Source organism: Aphelocoma coerulescens, chromosome 7, assembly GCF_041296385.1.
Source record: "Aphelocoma coerulescens isolate FSJ_1873_10779 chromosome 7, UR_Acoe_1.0, whole genome shotgun sequence".
In the NCBI taxonomy this organism is placed as follows: Eukaryota; Metazoa; Chordata; class Aves; order Passeriformes; family Corvidae; genus Aphelocoma; species Aphelocoma coerulescens.
The window spans coordinates 37,965,033-37,984,349 of NC_091021.1; the positions used below are offsets into that span (position 1 = coordinate 37,965,033).

Here is a 19,317-nt window from a genome sequence, read left to right on the forward strand (position 1 = left end):
TTGTTTTCTTTAGAGCTAAAATGTTCATTTGAAGTGAAATTTTCATGTAGTAGAAAATGTTAATTCAACTTTTACTCTAGAATGTAAAAAAATAGTTGTTTAGAGTGTTGTGTGACATGGCTGAGCCAAAAAGCCTTTTCTCCTTCTCAGTTGGTGAAAAGCTCATTTTGTTGGGGGTTTAAATGATTGTCTCTGTCTCCCTTCCTCATGCCCCTCACCACACCAGCACTCTTGAAGTGAGATTCCAAGGCCTGGAATTCCACAGAGGCTCCTCCTGCCATTCCTGGCTGTTCCAGGAGTCCTGTCAGGAGAGGTGACACGAAAGACCCAACGGTGGAGAAATAAAGAGTAGGAGAAGCACCCCTTGAGCCCCATTCCAGAGGGAGCAGGGTTGTTTTCCAGAGGTTTTCCTGGCAGTCAGTTCAATGGGAGTGCAGGGAATTGCTGCTGAGGGGGGTTTGCCTGTGCTTGCATTGCAGGGGAGATGTCATCTCTGAACACTACTCTGAACAACCATCAGCTCAGCCATCTCCAGTCGCTCCTCAACAACAATCAGATGTTTCCTTCAAATCAGCAGCAGCAGCAGCAGCAGCAGCAGCAGCAGCACCTTCTCCAGGGCTACCAGAACGTGCAGGGCTTTCAAGGCCAGCCCCAAATTCCTGGCCCAGCCAACAACCCAAACCCCATGGCGTGTCTGTTCCAGAATTTCCAGGTAGAAAACAAAATGAAGTCAATATTCAGACAAGTGTGCAGCTCTCAGGAGGTAAAATTCCATCCTCCAGAGTTTGGGTTTCTTTGCTGATTAAGACAATACTATTTATATAATTACATGGATGCTGTATACAATATAGTCTTTCAGTAGCTCATGGATTTTGCAAGTCAGGAACATTTGTTATTGAAATTTTATTCCTTTCTCCTTAGGAATTGGGTTTAGTTCCTTTGGAAGGAGCTATGCTGCATGTATTGAAAAGAAGTTCCTCTGTGTGCTGACAATCACTATAGAATTTTAGCAAAACTCTTTTCCACCCCACAGAAATGATCCTAAATTCCCATTTAGCCCATTGTAATAATTCAGCAGTGAGAAAGAAATACTGATAGTGCTTTGCAGGAATTAGAAACTTCGTAAGTTGTTATAAGTGCCTGTGTGCAGCAGTCCTCTTGTATTCCCACTGAAATGGGATGGAAGAGCTGGGATGGGGATTGTACAGCCTGAAAAAACAGGGATTGGAGTGAATAAACAATGACAAACTGGGCAAAAGTACTTCCCTGCTCTCCACATGGCAGACAGTTATTCCTAATGCAGGTTGGGTATCGATTTAACACAGCAAAGATCGGTGACAAACCCAGAGTGCAGAGAGGGATGTGTTGTTCCTCAGTATTGCTGCAGAAGTGCAGGTGTGAGGAGGCCAGTGCAGGTGGGGCCAGGCAGTGCTCTCACCCTTCCAGGAGGAAAAAAGGAGCTGTGGAGAAGTTTGTCTGGAAAATCTCAGTTCTCTGCCTGTTCCCTCTCTTGCAGGAATTTTGGTCACTTTAGCCCAGTATTTTTTTGTGTCACATTCCCAGTTGTATAAATAGTCACAGTAAGCAGTTAAAGGGCTTTTGGAATATTTTCCCCTTGGTTTTCACAGTTTTTGTTGTAGGCCTCTTGTTGGCATCATGTTCCCTGCCTGTGGATGCAACAAGGAACAGGAAAAGCTCGGGTGGGTGAATCTGGAGGTGCTGTAGCAGGGCCTGGCTCAGAGCACAGGGATGCAGATGTGGGATATGGGGGACTGCAGTCCATGAGATCCTGTGGGAGAGGCATGCAGCAAAGGGGAAAATAGGAATGTTGACCAATTCCAAAAGCACAGTGATGGCATTCAGGAGTTCATTGAGGAGCACACAAAGAGGACAGAAGAAATAGTGGGGTCTGGGAAGGAAAGAAAGAGAATAGGTGAGAGCAGAACTCAGAGGTTGTGGAGTCTTCTCTGGAGATTCAAACCCCACCTGGATGTGATTCTGTGCTCCAGCAGGAGGTTGGATTAGATCTTCTCATCTGGAGAAGAGAAGGCTCCTGGGAGACCTCACGGCAACCTGGAGTGTCTGAAGGGGCTGCAGGGAGGCTGGAGAGGGACTGGAGTGACAGGACAAGGAGGGATGGGTTCAAACTGAAAGGGAGGAAATTTAGGTGGGATATTGGGAAGGAATTCCTGGCTGTGAGGGTGGGCAGGCCCTGGCACAGGGTGCCCAGAGCAGCTGTGGCTGCCCCTGGATCCCTGGAAGTGCCCAAGGCCTGGTTGGATGGGGCTTGGAGCAGCCTGGGACAGTGGAAGGTGTCCCTGCCCATGGCAGGGGTAGCACTGGATGGGATTTAAGGTCCCTTCCAACCCCAACCATCCTGTGGCTCTGTATCAGAAATACTGACCTTGGTGCAGTTGTGTAGGACTTGAGAGAAAACAGGAGCCTGCTGTACCTCAGTCAGAAGAGAGAATTCCTGGCAGGCTCTGGAAGAGGTGACAGTGTTGTCCCAGCAGTGCATGGGAGGTTGTGTCGTGTCATGCAAAGTGTCCACTTGGATCCACAAGGCAAAGTCTGAGACAGTGGTTTTGTTTTCCTCTGAATTAGGCTTTTAATTTTCTCTCTACCTTGTTCAGTGTGAAAATTTGTAACTGATGTATGACTAAAAGAAACGTGCTGTAATGAATAATCACAGAGTTTGTCTGCTGAAATCCTGCTTGAGTTCAAGCAGCGATTCCCATCTTCTCCTCTCCTCTCTTCTCCCCAGGTGAGGATGCAGGAAGACGCCGCTGTCCTAAACAAAAGAATGATCAACCAGATGGGAATGGCGCCGGTTCCTGAGAGCTCCAACACTCTCCTTCCTCCCTTCCAGGAGCCCCCCTGTGATCTGCAGCAGAGACCTGACCCATCCCTGGCCCAGCAGGCCAAGGAGAACCCCAACGCCGCCGCGGCCGCGGGCGACGCCTCGGTGGACGCCATCTACAAGGCGGTGGTGGACGCTGCCAGCAAGGGCGTGCCGGTGGTCATCACCACCGCCGGCTCCAGCTCCGCGCAGCCGAGCCCCATCCCCGCCCTGAGTGCCATGAGTGCCTTCACAGCCTCCATCGGGGACCCCCTGAACCTCTCCAGCGCCGTCAGCGCCGTCATCCACGGCCGCGGCGCCGCTGCCGAGCACGAGGGGCGCGCGCGGAACGCCCGGGGCACGCGGGTCCTGAAGAACTCGGAGCACGGCAAGAATTCCAGTGAAGGGGATGGGTACGAGTATTACAAATCAGCCACTTGTAACACGCCCAAAAAGCAGTGGGAAGGGGAGCAGAGCCCCGTGGGGGAGATAAACAGGTGGAAATGTGAGGAGTTCCTGGAGCACTCCGCCCACATCCACAGCAGCCCGTGCCACGAGAGGCCCAACAACATCTCCACGCTGCCGCTGCTGCAGGGGGAGCAGCACCAGGCCCTGCTGGCGCAGCGGAACTGTCAGAGCGAGAAAATGCTGGAGGAGAATTTCAGGTATAACAATTACAAAAGAACTATGATGAGTTTCAAGGAAAGACTGGAGAACACTGTGGAACGATGTGCACACATCAACGGGAACCGCCCGCAGCAGAACAGGGGCTTCGGAGAGTTGCTCAACACTTCCAAACAAGACCTGATCCTGGAAGAGCAATCTCCCAGTTCCTCCAATAGCTTGGAAAGTTCCTTAGTGAAAGACTACATCCATTACAATGGAGATTTTAATGCCAAAAGCATTAACGGGTGTGTGCCCAGCCCCTCGGATGCTAAGAGCATCAGCAGCGAGGAGGACCTGCGGAACCCCGACTCCCCCTCGTCCCACGAGCTCATCCACTACAGGCCGAGGACGTTTAACGTGGGCGACTTGGTCTGGGGCCAGATCAAAGGACTGACTGCCTGGCCTGGCAAACTTGGCAGAGAAGAAGAGGTTCACAATTCATGTCAACAGAACGCTGAGGAGGGGAAGGTATATTTATATCTCTATGCACATCTCTCTCTCTTTCTTTCTCTCCCCACGGGCACACAAATGGTTGTCAAAATTTTGTCTTCTTTATTTTATCTTTGTCTCTTCTTTTAGCACCACAAATGGTTTTGTTCATAGCTGTAGCTTGTAGGGCTGAATTTCCCCTTAATTTCCTGAGAAACCTCTGCCAGGGCCGTGAGACAGGTTAGATCTGGGTTTTGTTAAATGATTTCTTGGTGTTAACAAAAAATTGTTCTCACTTCCGTGGTGTGTTCAGACAAATTCCTGCCTGTGTCCAAAGCATCTGATATGGAAATACCTGAAAGTGTTGAAACTGCAAAAAGGAGAAGTGGTCTAATCAGACTGAGGAATCTGTAATGAGTGAAATCTTGCTGATTGACACACACTCCTCACAGGAAATGCACACACATTTCCAACTTTGAAGGAGGTTCTGATCATCATTTAGTAATAAGGAAAGCGTTCCAATTTGCTCTTTCATACTGAAATCCTTTTTTTGTATCAACAAATCATGTGCTTGTTGGGGAACGTACAGGAAATGCAGTTATCAAGGAGTTATTGGTTATTTTACTATGAAAATTTTCCCAAATCTGGTCTCCACTACTTGTGTAACATCATATCTTTGTAGTTCTCATAAAATGCCTCACATCTTCCGCCTGTAAATATTTTCAAGTGCCATTCTACAAAATGCAAATTTAAAAAATGCATAAGCAGAAAGGAGAGATTTAAGGAAAGAGGGATTGTGTCAGGGACACAAAGAAATCAAATCACTTAAAATGAGGAGAGTGGGTTGGACCAAAGTGCTCCTTTCCCCAAAATTCAGCCAAGAGCAGTATCCAAAGGAGACAGGGGATGAGCAGCCCATCCCATTCCACCCCTGCCATGGGCAGGGACACCTCCCACTGTCCCAGGCTGCTCCAAGCCCCAATGTCCAGCCTGGCCTTGGACATTTCCAGGGATCCAGGGGCAGCCCCAGCTGCTCTGGGAATCTGCCAGTCCCTCCCCACTGGAGCTGTAAATCCTGGATGCTGTTGGGCCACAGTGGTTTCACCCCTGGAGCAGGAGAACTTCAGTCTCCCTTGGCAGGTGAAAGTGCTGAATGTTCCAGAGCTTTCCATGGTTTAATCCATGCCAGCCCAAACCAGGACAATGTCTCAGAGCCCATCCCTTAGGAAGCTCAGATGCCCAAGTTACACATCAGGTTAGGAAGTGGAGGCACAGGAGAAGATCACAAACTTTTAGGGATGAAACGAAACAGGAGGAATTCCATGTCCAGTATCCCTGTCTGTGTGAGTCAGGAACACAGGAACAACATTGCCATCCCCAGTGTGCTTTGATGGATTAACTTCAGAACCTGGGTGTCCAAATCTCCTGAATGTTTAATAGAATTGAAGGGTTTCTTTTTTAGAACTTGTGCAAAGAGGGGAATTTTCTTATCTGCATTCCTGAGCAATTTCATGTTTCCTCCCTAATTTGTGGGTACCAGAACGTGCTGCTGGTCTTGTGCAAACCTCCTTTGTTGTGGTGGGAGTTGTGTGATGTTAAATGCAGGGGCACCAATTTTAGTGGGTACTGAAGCACAAAAAACAGGGAAGCAGATCCTTGGAATGCTCACATCAAGGTGGAGACCAGTCCACATTCTCCATGAGGAAGTCCCGCATCATGGATCACCTCTGGCATCAGACCACCTTTAATTAATCATTTTAAATTTAGAAATAGGAGAAGTGTGTCTAATTCCTTCATCAAGCAGTGCAGAGTGAACGCCCATTCCAGAGGGCAGGAGCTGAGGGTGAAAGGAGGAATCCACAGGGAAAAATCCACACCAAACAAGAAGAAATCACCTGGAAACCACTAAGAAACAACCTTGGAAACTACAAAGAAACAACCTTGAAAACCAAATGTTCTTCAGGAGTTCTGCACCAGTCCGTGGTGGGAGTGACCTGCAGCACTTGGGAAAATTTCCTTTTCCCTGGAGCTTCCTGAAAACATCTTTTAAAGTCTCTGTGTAACCAAATGTGACCCTCCTGTGTTGTGACATGAATTTGCTGTTGGGATTTGTACATTCTCTGGCCTTTAGATTATGCATTATTTGATTTTTGTTTCCATTTAAAAGACTTTGGGCACTCAGGTATTTAATGGAATAATGGAGGATCCAGACAGGAGAAGGAGGAATATTGCACCTTCCTTCCCTTGGTTTTTGGCTACTGGAAATTAGAGGAGCCCAAGGAAGTGCAGCAGAAATGTCTGGGAAAAAGAGGAACAAGCCTGAGTCTAACCCCAAACCAGAGGAGTTGTATTTCATTAAGCAATTAATTTGATTATTATCCATATTTATCACCTAAACAGGTTTTGAGAGTAGTCAAAGGTTTTGTGGGAGCTTTCCATGGTGAATTCTAACAGGGCAAATCCTGCTCTCAGTGTGACTTTCCATGGGTTAAACTGGCCTGGTTAAACTGGCCTGCTTAAACTGGCCTGGTTAAACTGGGCTGTTCTGGTTCTGCAGGTAAAACAGGGAGGATTTCTCCCTTCTCTGTGTGTGATTTGGTGTGCAGTGGCCTGTTGATACTGATGATATTATTAATTGTTATTTCTGGTAGAGTTGCTGTCCATACTCTGTTTTGTAGCAATTTGATACTTCTTCCCAAAAAAAGTGGGTTTTAATGTATAACCATCACAAAATGCCAATAATGAAGATATTTTGTTACTTTAAGAGGTCCTTTGTTACCCAAACACGATATTAACTCTTGATAACATGATTTACATGGAACTTTGCTGTTTCTCTCCTGGCAGCCCTTGGCAGTTTGTTCCTTAGTTACACATTTATATCATGGATAGGCATAATTCCTTTCTTCTCATCTTTGTCCTTAGAAAAGCTCCCCAGGTTTTCAGTTTCTTCTGTGTGCATTTGTATTCTGCCAAGCTCCAATGAGGGGAGGAATTATTGGAAGTATTTGCATCGAAAGTGAGCACAGTTTTAAGGGGAAAACTCTACAGTTTGTGGCATAATTGAATTTATTTCATGAAAATTGAAATCTCAGCTCCCCATGTGAAGATTTCTCCATTAAAGACTCCTGGAAGTGCCTGGATCAGCACATTCCCAATTTCTTTAGCACAGGTGTGACTTCAAGACATTGAAATTTGGTCTAAACGTGTAATTTTGGGCCTTATTTCAAGAGATTTTGGCAGCTCACTCATTGCTCCACCTTGTCGTGTCCACATGTCAGATCTGTGGTGAATATTAATTATTGATTCATTGGAAGGTGGAATTCTGAGGGAATTTGCATTCCCACTTCATTTCCAGGTTGTGTACAGGCACACTCAGTAAATTTGTATTTATGTAAAATGTCAAGTAAGAGGTAGCAGAGAAACAAGAACTGAACCATTCATTTTCTTGAGGTTGATGTGTTATAAATACCTGATTTTGTTGTTTTTACCAGCAGGAATGACTGAGCCAGATCAAAATAACAGAATGAAGTGGCTTCATGTTTTGAGATGCAAATGATGAAATTATAGAGATGTCATAATTAATTTTCTGCTTTTGTTGTTACACTGGGACTGACTGGTGCCCACACAGTGGTTGAAATTGCTTAAATTTAAAATATTCAAGATTTAAATTCCCAGTTCTCTTGAGCACGCGCCCAAATTCATCCCTGATCGCTAAAGAAGAATAAGAAATAATTAAAATAACTGATTTTAAGACAAATAAATAAGCTGGAGAAAGCTCTAGTGAAGAGTCCTGGATTCAAAAGGGAAATAAAGATTTTCCTTCTGGAATGGGAATGAGTTTGGCCGTGCCATGAGTTGAACAGAGACCTGGAATTCTTCACCCAGGAACTGAAGGTGATGGGAACACTTTGGTGTAAAAATGGGATCGTCAGTCCCAGGCCCTCAGCATTCCAGGGGTGCATTCCAGGTGTAAAATCCATTTGGGAAAGTGAGTGCAGACTGGGAAACTTCACCAGCACTGTTCATTTTAAAGACACAAAGTTTAAAAGGGTCCTAAAAAGATTCTTTTCCTCAGTTTTGTTGCCACCAATGCCATGATTTGCGTTTCTGTTGCTGCTGGTGAGAAATTCCAATGTGTGGGTAAACGTGGGAGGGGTGGGGAGATCCTGGCGGTATTCCTGCCCCACTGGGAGGCTGTGCCAGTGGGATTCCCAGGCTGGCAGTGCAGGAAAGGTGGGATTTGCTGCTCTGGGTAACGAGGCTTGGTGTCCATCCCTTCCTCAGGTGGAGCCGGAGAAGCTGAAGACACTAACGGAGGGGCTGGAGGCGTTCAGCCGCGCCAGGAAAAGGAACAGGAAGTGAGTCCATCCCTCTTCCCCACCAAATCCAATCATTCCCTTTCTCTGCTGCCATTCTGGGGCAGCTCAGCCAAACTGAGGGGTTCATTCCTTGAAATTCCTTGTGTTGGTTCTGGGATCTGATGCGTTTTGAGTGTGTCTCCTCTGTAAAACATCCCACCTGTGGGAGCTTCTGGAGGATTCCCGAGCTACAGCAGTAAAAAGTCATTACATCCAAACTGCTCTGACCAAATCACACTTTTTAACCAGACCTGCCCCTCTGCCCCTGTCCCTGTGGCAGCTGAGCTCAGGTTTGTTCAGAGAAATCCCCTTTATTTCCCACTGCTGAGAAGCATTGCAGGATTTGTGGGGTCTGGCTGGCTGAGCTCTGGTCACACCTGCACCAGCTGCTGGGGTTTATCCAACTTTCACCTCTCAGTGGCAAATACCAGGAGAGAAAAACTGTGGAACAGCAAATATTGGGGCATGAAGCATCAGGATGGGCAACAAGAGGAAAGTTACTGAATTTTGAGGGAAAAAACCCCCTCTGGACATCTTTAAAAGGATGGCAGAGTAGGAATTGTGCTGTGATTGGGTTTGTTCTATGATGCTGCTCCTTATTTACTGTCATAGGGAAAAGATGTTCCTTAAATCTGTGAGAATTCAAACTCAGCTCTGAATGACCACAGGCTGAAAGGGATTAGATAATTCTCTCTCTTACCCTCCTCTTAAGAGGTCAGCTTTTTTTTTATTTCTGTGTCCCAGGGGCTAAAGAGAAGGATTTTTTATGCCAATGACACAGTGTTGGTAGCTGGTTTTTCCAAGATTACCCTCAAAATGCCTTCCTGGATTTTAAGGAAACACAGGAGGGCTTTTGGCAACTTCCCAGTTATTTATTCATGTCTCATGACAGAGATGGTTCTCCTCATCCTCCTCCTCATCCCCCTCCTCTCATTTCCTCCTCTCCAAAGTGGGACCTGTCACTGTGTCCAAGTGGGAAAAGTCCTTAGGGAAGAAGTGGACATCCATAGAAATATCACTGTGAAGTGAAATGTGCTTGGAACTGCCCCATGACCTGGGGTAATTTGGGGTTGGAAGAAGGAAACCATCACTCACCTCTCCCACAGCCTGAGGGGTGCTGCCATTCCAGGGTAAAAGGGGGAATATTTGAGATAATGAATGCAATTTATTGGAAGTTAGAAGGATATTTAACTTTTCTTCTGTAATCCCAACACAAACCTTTACTTTCCATAACATTGTTACAGGTCTGATCTTTCTCCTTGTGCTCCCAGCCTGGGAGGCGCCAGGGTCAGAACATTCCCAATGAATTCATCTGTTTGTTATTTAATTTTTTTCAAGTTTTCTTTCTATCCTTAAGGATTACTGATGGCTTTCATCTTTTCTCCCTAGAAGTGGAAAGCTAAATAACCATTTAGAAGCTGCTATACACGAGGCCATGAGTGAACTAGACAAAATGTCTGGGAATGTAAGTTCCTTTTCCTTGGGAATATTCTCCTTTTCCATGTTTCTGCATGCTTGTCCCTTGGAGGGAGGCTTGGTTTGCATGGCTTTCTAACAAATCCTGGTTTTATTTTCTGAAATAACGGGGAATTTTCAATATTTCCCCTGCATTAAAAACTGTTTGCAAATGTCTGATGGTTCTGAAAAATGGGAAAAGTTGTAGGATTTTAGGTACATCGCAAATTTTATTACTTTTAAAAGAGATTTACACATCCAGCCTGATAATAGCTGGATGAGTTCCAGTCCAGCTCCTATTCCATGGGGCTCCTCTGGCTAATGACACAAAATGAGGCTCATTTGTTTCTCAGCTGGAGTAGCAAGGTATTGAAACCTCATTTGAAAGCATCTTTCTTTTGAGTGCAAAACTCTTGGAATTCAGTTTTCCCCTTGAGAAATGAAAGAGATTGTCATGAAAGGTAAGTTTAAAAAAAAAAGTATTTTTAATACCACACCCAAGAGTGGTTTTTCCACACTAATTACACCGTTGTTACATAGCTCCAATAAAAAGTTTGGTTTATAAAATATCCTCACTTTTCTATCAAAAACATGGCTGTAATTTCATTGCAGCCCACCTAAAAATAAAAAACTAAATCTATCACAGCACATGTAACCTCCCACATCTTCTATTTGGTCATTAATTATTCAAATTATTAATTATAAAATGTTTGAACACAGAGGAAAAAAGTTTTTTGCTGATGTTCAGTGCTTAGGACTGAAGATGTGCGGGTGTGGAAGTTACAGTAACACTTCAGGGAGCTTCTGGAGTATAAAAAAGGAAATATATTTATATATAATTATATATATTTATATATATGAAGACCTGCAGGCTTCATATAAATCCAGAGCTGATTTCAGAACCACCAGGAAATACTAAAGAAGTTACTCAGTAGCTTTTAAGTAACAACCCAACCAAATCTTTCGTTGAAACTGAATTTTACAAGCTGAGATTTGAGCCTTGATTTAAGACAATGTTGTTGTGTTTCCCACCTTTGGAAGGCCAAGGAAAGCAGGAGATGACTGTAGGTCTGTAACAAATAAATATGGGATGGGTGTTTGGGCTGGCCCATCCTGCTGCCACCTTTTCCCACCCATATATCCAGGAATATTAAGAGCTGCCTGCTCTGGGCATTGTGAGCAGCAGAAGTGGCTCAGGGCAGGTGCTGTGGTTGGATTTGCTGCTCTGGTTCTTCACCCAGACAAACCTGCAGTGCCTTGATTGATATTTTAATTATGTGGGCACAGAAGTTGGGACCAGGGCTGATTTCCATGAGGATTCTCGTTCCTAGAAACACTCCCAGGGAATCAGCAGCTCTCTTTTTAGTGACCTGCAGCTTTTGCAGCTCCTGCTGCTCAGTCCCAGTCAGTGTGAAATGGGAAACATGTGCAGCAGGGTCCTCAGCTCCAAGAGGGAATTCTGCTGGCAGGAGCCAATGGAGGCAGGGAATGTCAGTGGCTGGAGAGCTCGGGAAGGAGCCCGGGAAGTGCTGAAGGATTGGTTCCTGCTGCTGGGAGCTGCAGCTGCTGCCGACAGATGGTGGTGGAATTCCACACCAGGCTCAGCCTTCCTCCTCCTCCTCCCTCTCCCACTGGTTTTTCCTGAGCAGCCAGCGATGACAAACCTTGGCTCTCAATCCATCCAGCACTAGCTCGGAATTGAATGCTTCCTTTTAAACACAGAGTTTGCTGAACATCCCTCATTCCTCAATAACAGCCCTCAGCTGGACTTCCCCAGTTTTCTCTGTTGTCAGCATTTTCTCACCACCTTCTTCCCACTTTTTATTGCTCTGGTCACTACAATGTATAAAAGTTTGTTACTAAATTTGCCATTATTGCAGTTTGGGATCAGTCCCTGATTAGGTGGTTTCAGTCCCTGATTGGGTGGCTTCCCAGCCACTGCAGCTTCTGCCTCTCTCCAAGGTTTGGGATGCACAGGATATGGAATCATTTGCTCCCAGTTCCTCAAAGCTTTTGGAGTCCCTTTATTCTGTGTAGCTGGGAAATGCTAAGAGCTGGTTCCTGGCAGCACCTCGAGCCCTCCTGTAGCTCCTCGATGCCTCTGACCACTGTCCTTTGCTAACCTGTGAATATACTTATTTTTAGGTCCACCAAATCCCACAGGGAGACAGACAAGTGAAGCCTCCAAAACTCAAGAGGAGGAAGATCTCTAGATAACATTGAATGTCTTTGTTACTGGTCCAGTACTTATCACAGTGAACGTGCACATGAGTCTATCTGTAGGTATTGATACAGACGTGGGTCTGTCAATATTTCTGTGGAGACAGCTCGCTGCCATCGCAGGGCACCACGAGGAGCAGTGGTACCAGATTTTGGGTGATTAGGAGGGATAGAGGTTGCTGGATAAGCCAATCAGAAGTCTTGAAAGGTTGCAGTAACAATGTCAGATGATTACTGAAATTTTTTTCTATAATACTAAAAATTGTGATTATAAGAAATAGTCCAAATGTTTCTGAGAAATTTTCATTGTGTATATAGATAATACAGAATTTCATGGTGATATCTGAACTGTAAATATTGTACAATATTGTCATGTACAAGCGTACCTAATGCACACTTTATCTTTTATTGTACAAAAAATAGTGTACAAAATTCTTTGGTTTCTATTGAGTACACATACAAGAGACTACCAGTGTAAAGTGATAAATAAAAATACAGCCTAAATGCTTTTATATGATAATGTAAAAGATGCTGTTTTTGTATTTAACAGCAGAGAGAAGGCATGATTATGTAATACCTTAATTATGACATCCACTTCACGCCACTGAGTGTTCATTGCTATGTCTGTTTGGAATGAACCGTGCCTGGAAGTGCTGTACTCCAGTTCAGGCCTCTTAGGAGAGCGCAACCTCGCAGATTCCCAACGGGATGTGGGATCACAGCTCTAATTAAGAATTCAAAGGCTGCAACCCTCGGTTGCGTTTTTATTTACTTAGCTTTGAACGTAGAATGCTGTAGATTTGATTAAAAAGGAAAAGAAAAAAGAGTAGAAGGACTATTTTAGTCAACCATTTCTGTAGGAAAAGTTTCATAGCCACCTGAGGAACTAAAGAGTCGATACCCCCGTAACGTTGAGCCCCTCCAACCACCCCCTAGATTAATTAGCTCCAATTATCTAACGTCATTAACATGGTGTTTCCTCGGAAGGGGGGCAGAGGCCCTGCTTTCAGGAGTGATCAGGATCGATTGCTATTGATTACCTTTGGTTTGGCCGTAGGATGAAAGGGCAGTGCTCCGCAGCGTCCGGGAAAAGTAATCCCGGGATCCATCTCACAGTATTAAAACAGAAAAAAAGTTAAGGGTGGCTTACAAAACTATTAGCAGCAGTAATTTTTATCAGTATTATGTAACATATCAGATTTATTTTATTTAAAAAGAATTATTTATACCATTAACAGATTCTTATATATATTAATGTGGCTGAAATGCGCAGGTTAAATCTATTAACCAAATTATTTATGTTATATTAAGTGAGAAATGTGAAACATATGTAGAAAAAAAAAATTAATACACTACAGATTTAAAAGTCTAAAGCTATGAGCCATTATAAAATTAACGAACGGAAGTGTAGCACAACATTCTTTCCATTTGATTTCATTTTTCTTTGTAACACGGACGGTGGCGATGGTGACGGAAGCCGTGGCATCTCTGTCTCCGAGGCTTCCCGAAATCACTCTCAGTTCACTATTCCCAGTCCCGGGGCGGAGCTTTACCTCCCACCCCTCGGTCCGGGACCACCGCTTACCTCAGACTTCCTTCTCCCCAGTCCCGCCTGTCGCTCTCTAGCTAAGGACTGGCAGTGATCAGCACCCCGGGCAGGGGCGGCCCCGCCGCTCTCCAGCCCCGGCTCCCAAGGATCCCAGCTCCCTTCCTCGTGCCCGAGTCCCGCTCACCTGTGCGCAGGACGAGGCCCGGGACGGCGGGAGCCGGCGTTTGCCAGCCGGGCTCCGTGCCCGGGCACGCAGCTACCTCTGGGCTCCCCGGGGCTCGCTCCCTCTCCGGCCGGGCGGGATGCCCTGGCAGGGCCTGGCACGGAGCCCTCCTTCCAGGGGCAGGTTTATTTGTCTTCTCCGTCCTCCACGCAGCCCCGAGCCGTGCCCAGCCCGGCAGCTTCCCGGAGCTGTTCCCGGGGGCCGCCGGCTCCCGTTTTTCCGTTGCGCGTGGCCGTGTCGCTGGTGGCCCTTGGCTCTTCCCGATCCCGATCCGTGTGCGCGTGGGCGAGCGCTGGAGCCCTCCTCCCTCGGGATTTCCTTTGCTTCTCCCCCTGCTTCGTGTCCCAGAGCTGAGTTTGTGTCTCCTTTGGCCCTTAGGTTTGTGCTCCCTCCCCGCTGTTTTACTTTACATCCCTAAGATTATGTAAAGTACTCTCGTGCACTTGATTTCCTTGGTTAATAATGGCATTGATGTGGGTGCTAGGAGTAGTTTGTTTCAGTCCATACCAATTTTTTTTTTCTCTCTCTTTTAGAGTTTTTATGGTTTCATGTAAGCAGTTAATGTAAATATTGTGAGCATTACAGGTCATGCAGTGTTGTAACATTTTAAGAAATGTTGCACCGACTTTACGATTAAAAAACTGGTCACTCATACTTGAATTTTGCCCATAGAGCCATTTCTTTCTCTTTGCATTAAAGCATAATCTACTTTTTTGATGGAGGCCCAACCCTTCTTTCTACCTTATTATTTTTTGTTTAATAAATCTCTATTTTTTCTAATAGAAGACTTAAAAAGGAAAATTTAAAAAAAAAAAAAAAGTACTTTTTGCCTACTTTCTAATTTAAGAGAGAATTCCTATATTTAAAAGGTGGAAAAAAAAAAAACAAAAACAAAAAAAAATACTCCATTGTGGAAAGTGGAACACCACTGGATTTGTCATTACCATGGCACAATCACCCGAAAGTGGCTGAGTACAGCGAGCCCACGACGCCGATCAGGACCTCGGTAGATTTAGGGAACGCCGTGATTCCTTGAGGATGTAAAGTGTTGCATATTCTTGTCTATTTATTTATTTATTTATTATGCTTTCTTTTGCTTAAGTGGGTGACAATGTGGTTGAGTCATTCAGATGACATTCAAATTAAAGGAAATATTCCTCTTTCTATTATGGTGCATTTTGTGAACACCATAAACAAAACAAAAATATTTTCATTTCTTTCGATGGATTTTCTTCGTATTTTCAACTTCTGGCTGGTATCAGCTGCAAAAAAAATAATATCCACATAGTTTAAAAATAAGAAAAAAAAAAGAAAAAAAAACACCCCACCCCACCTCTGATGTCCCAGGTCTGTTATCCTCACAGTCTAAGGTTTTAGGGGTTAAAAGGAACTTCAAATTCCAAGGTCTTTCCAAAATCATCTTTGCAGAAGGTTTATAAGTCATGTGAAATCCTTTTGGAGTCCCTGAGTTTGATGGTCTAGAGATATTAGAGGGCTCGTGGTGGACTGAATTACCTTAGGACTGAATTACCTTTCTTAGCTACAGTTTGTATTTTGCTATGTAGGGTTGTAATGTGAGAATTCCAGAAGAGCCGTAGCATAAAAGTGCTTTTCTATTTTTTAAAAAAACCCATTCTAGTCTTACTAAGAATTAGAGAATTTTTTTAATATCAGTTTTGTAATTTTTGATAAAGTTGTCAATATTATGATTAAATCACCAGAAAAAACAGTTCCTGTGCTGTTCTCTTCGGGGCAGGGACTTTGTCTTCCGACGGATTATTCGATGCCACGATGGGATGCCCACTCTTAAAGGGGGCCACGGGCACCGCTATCAAATTAAAATAGCAACCCACAGCTGTGAGGCTGAGTTAAATCCGTGAGAGCCGAGAGAATTCCCAGTTCAGCCTGCAAATCCCGCTGCCTGTCCATAGTCTGTGTGCTCTGGGACGGCCACGGCATCGGTGCTGCATCCGACGGGTAAGTTCGGGGAGCCGGCGGCTGTGGAAGCTCCTGCTCATGCAAGGCAGGATCTCATCCCAGGCCGGGCACATCCACCCCCATCCCACCCCTCTGACCGAGCAGCTCAACCTCCAGGGGCCAGGATTGCCCCCAAAACACCCAGTGGTCCAAGCACGAAATTTCCAGGAATCCCAAACACCAAACAGATCCTCCAGTTCAATACTCACCGTTCATACCGGGGTCCAATCAGTGATGGAAAAACTCTTGGAGGCTTAAGAAACCAAAAAATTCCTACAAAAAATAAATTTCCCTGCCCCCAGGTCATGAGCCTGGGAGCTGCAGGGACATCCAATCCCACAGAAGCCCACCAAGCATTCCTGCCCCACTCCTGGTGTCTGGTTATCCTTGTGCTCCCGAGGATGAAGAGCAATCCCGTGCTCTTGTATGTCCTTAAATATTGCTCAGACTCACAGGCAGCCTGGGGCTGGGTTGGTGGTGATGCCATAAATGTTGCCTGAGTGTCCAACTCCCAAAAATTCCCACCAGCCCCGTGTACCCTGCATTACAACCTCTCCTTTAGCCTGGAATGGTGACACTTTGTATTGGCTCGGTATCTGAAAGCAGTGGGAGCTCAGACCCCTCATTTCCCTCTGCCAGGTCTTGGCTGTGAACAGTTCAAAGCAATTTTTGTTGTTTTGTTAAAAAAAATAATAATTAAAAAATCCAAGATTTGATTTGGAATCCCCCCTGTGAAAGAAGATCCTGGAGAGATTCCGTCTCCCACGTTTTTACCTGCTGCGAGATAAGGATTTGGCTGTAATTGAGTGTCATCCCAAAGGGAGATAAGGGGTAGGATTTAGAACTGGAAAAAAAACTACATATATTTAGAATAGTACTTTCTGGAAATTCCTGCTTTGGGAAAGATCTGGGAAGTGGGAAGGGTTTTGACTTACACTGGATGAAGTGGGGCAGGGAAGGAAGAGCAGGAGTATCCTCACGTATTCCTGTGTAAAATCCTGGGGAAGCACTGGCACAGGTTGGCACAAGTCGAAGAGAACCACTGTGCACAAGCACTGTCAGCTGGAGTTCCAAAATTCCAGGCAGGAATGGATCCCAGTGAGTGGTTCTGGGCTGAGCCGTGGGGTGGTGAACCAGGTACAAAGTGGGATGAGAGAGCAAAGGCTTTTCCAGCCACATCCACTTCCATGGTGCAGGTAAGTGGGAAGTCCTTCACTGATAATGCCCTAAATAGCTGAAGAACCAATTCCTTGGGTCACAAAACCACAGAATTTTTACCCAGCTGGTTCCTGCTTCACTTGGACCCTCAGCAGGTGATCAGGGAGTGGGTTGCAGGGTCTGTGCTGGGAGGAACCAACTTTCCAGGCACAAAACAGGATCCTAGAACAGACGTTTTCTTAATCCCACTTCAGAAGTTTCTGTCTCATCAAACCACAATCATCTGAGGCCTTTGTGAAGGAGAAGCAATTCTGAACTCCCAGCAGAAATACAGTTCCTTTTCACTTCCAGGAAAATAAGTTATTGCTTCTCTCAATGATTTTTCTCTAGAGAGAGAAAAAGTCATAAAAATAACAAAGTTTTGGGGTTGTCATTATCTGCTCTCAGTCAAGGGATTGAGCTCTCTGCTTCCAAGGAAAAAGTGAAGATTTACATTTGAAAAATAAAACTTTATTCCTATCCTATCCTATCCTATCCTATCCTATCCTATCCTATCCTATCCTATCCTATCCTATCCTATCCTATCCTATCCCTCATTGGTTTAATTGGGACCAAAAGGAGAATCCATAGTTCCCAGACTTGGTCTTAAGAGTTTCATAAACCAAAGTAACAAATAGGGGATAACAACTGGGATTTTGGGAAGGAATAAACCTTTGGCATTTACAACTTGGTTATGACAACGATAAAAAACAGAGAACAAAGTGTTAGACAATAAGCAAACAAATATTTTAAAATATATATTTTACAAATTTGGAGAAACTTCAGGAGATTAATGGAAGTTCAAGTGTGGTATTTGCCACCCTAAAGCCAGCAAGGGGACAATGACTTTATAAAATTGCCTGCTTTAAGGTCCTGCTTTAACACCCACTTTGACAAGTTTCTGTCCAGATGTTGGGTCCAGCTGTGGCTTCCAACACCTTTAATCCTTGGATCAGGAGTGTCCTCAGCTGCATCCATACAAAGAGCAAGGTGGAAGGAGCTTGTCCTAATGTGAGGCACACGTAGACATGGAAACACATGTCCAAGCCACATGTGATCCTTGTTAAAATGCTTGGAATACTTGGGGGGGAATTAGGCTGCAGGCCGGTAATGGTGCAAATCAAATCTGTGACAGGCAAGGAGTCTTCACCAGGGCAGATTTAAGCTGGGTTTAGCTAAAAACAAAGTCAAGTTTTGGGAGTAACCACAAAATATCTGCATTTGTTGGAACTGATTGGCTTTGCTGAGAGCAGATCTGATAACACTGAGGAATAAAAGAAAGGCAACAAAGCCCAGCAAGCAGCAAATGATGAATTATTCAATGCAAATGTCAAGTTTTAGTAGTGACTGTGGCTGTAAATCTTTTTTTTGCAAGGCTGAGCATTGCCATTAAGCAACTCCATATGACGCTACATCTGTCGGATTTCTTTTATATCATTTTATTTTTATGGATGCCAGGGAAAAGTATTGGGAATTTCCACGTTCGAATTCTAATAACATAATTTCCCCAACTTTTGTCGTCCGCTGATTTAATGTTTGGTTGATTTTTCTGGCAAGGGTTAAATCCATGCCCACTTCAGTAACGTCCCAAGCCGTGAGTCTTCAAACGAAAATGTTCTTTTGTGGAGAAATTTTAATTTTCCGTGTTTTGAACCCGAGTTGAATTCCTTGGGAAGATGGGGAAGATGGGGAGTGGTGAGGGAAGAGCGAGGAGGTGCCCATTACTCTGCAAGTGCCGGGGGATTCCTATCACATCCATATAATCAATCTGTCCAAGGGTTTCTATAGCTCCCATTATCCCCCGTGCCTCCAGGATAAGGAGCTGGGAACAATCGCCCATTGTCAGTTTATGAAGGAACTTTTTCATCTTCCTTCCCCAAAGACTCAGTTCTTAATTAAGTAAATTAAAATTAATTACGGAATGTGTACAACAAGATGTTATCACGGCTGTGCCCCGAACTGAGCTCTCTCTGCTGTGCCTGCGCCGCATCCTCCGTGTCAAAGGAACAGGGAATGGAGGGGACAAGAGGGAATGGCTTCAAACTGAGGGATGGCAGGATTCAGTGGGATATTGGGAAGGAATTCCTGGCTGTGAGGGTGGGGAGGGGCTGGGATGGAATTCCCAGAGAAGCTGTGACTGCTCCTGGATCCCTGGAAGTGTCCAAGGCCAGGTTGGACAGGGCTTGGAGCACTCTGGGACAGTGGGAGGTGTCCCTGCCCATGGCAGGAACATTCCCATCACCGGGTCGGGGCCTCAGCCTTGTAAAAACATCTCTGTACATTTAAGGTCAAGCTCTGTGGAACACTGTGGGTGATTAAGAACACCTTCCAGAGCTGAGGCTGAATGAGTTTCACTTTTTAAAAGATAATTTTATATTAAGCAATTCGTAAATATCCAAAGGAC

At 45.0% G+C, this 19,317-nt stretch overlaps 1 protein-coding gene across 5 annotated transcripts in view; it reads left to right on the top strand.

Moving 5' to 3' along the window:
- MBD5 (methyl-CpG binding domain protein 5) overlaps positions 1 to 12,494 on the top strand; it is a 107,371-nt gene extending 94,877 nt beyond the window's left edge. For 4 of the 5 annotated variants that reach the window (XM_069021312.1, XM_069021315.1, XM_069021313.1 and 1 more), the window contains 5 exons: positions 480 to 712; positions 2,765 to 3,973; positions 8,219 to 8,292; positions 9,682 to 9,757; positions 11,893 to 12,494. In XM_069021312.1, coding sequence (XP_068877413.1) covers positions 480 to 712; positions 2,765 to 3,973; positions 8,219 to 8,292; positions 9,682 to 9,757; positions 11,893 to 11,964 — 1,664 coding nt within the window. In that variant the 3' untranslated portion in view covers positions 11,965 to 12,494. The remainder of the gene's footprint in view (positions 1 to 479; positions 713 to 2,764; positions 3,974 to 8,218; positions 8,293 to 9,681; positions 9,758 to 11,892) is intronic. The other variant, XM_069021316.1, reaches the window with a different exon arrangement.
- The last annotated feature ends 6,823 nt before the right edge of the window (positions 12,495 to 19,317 follow it).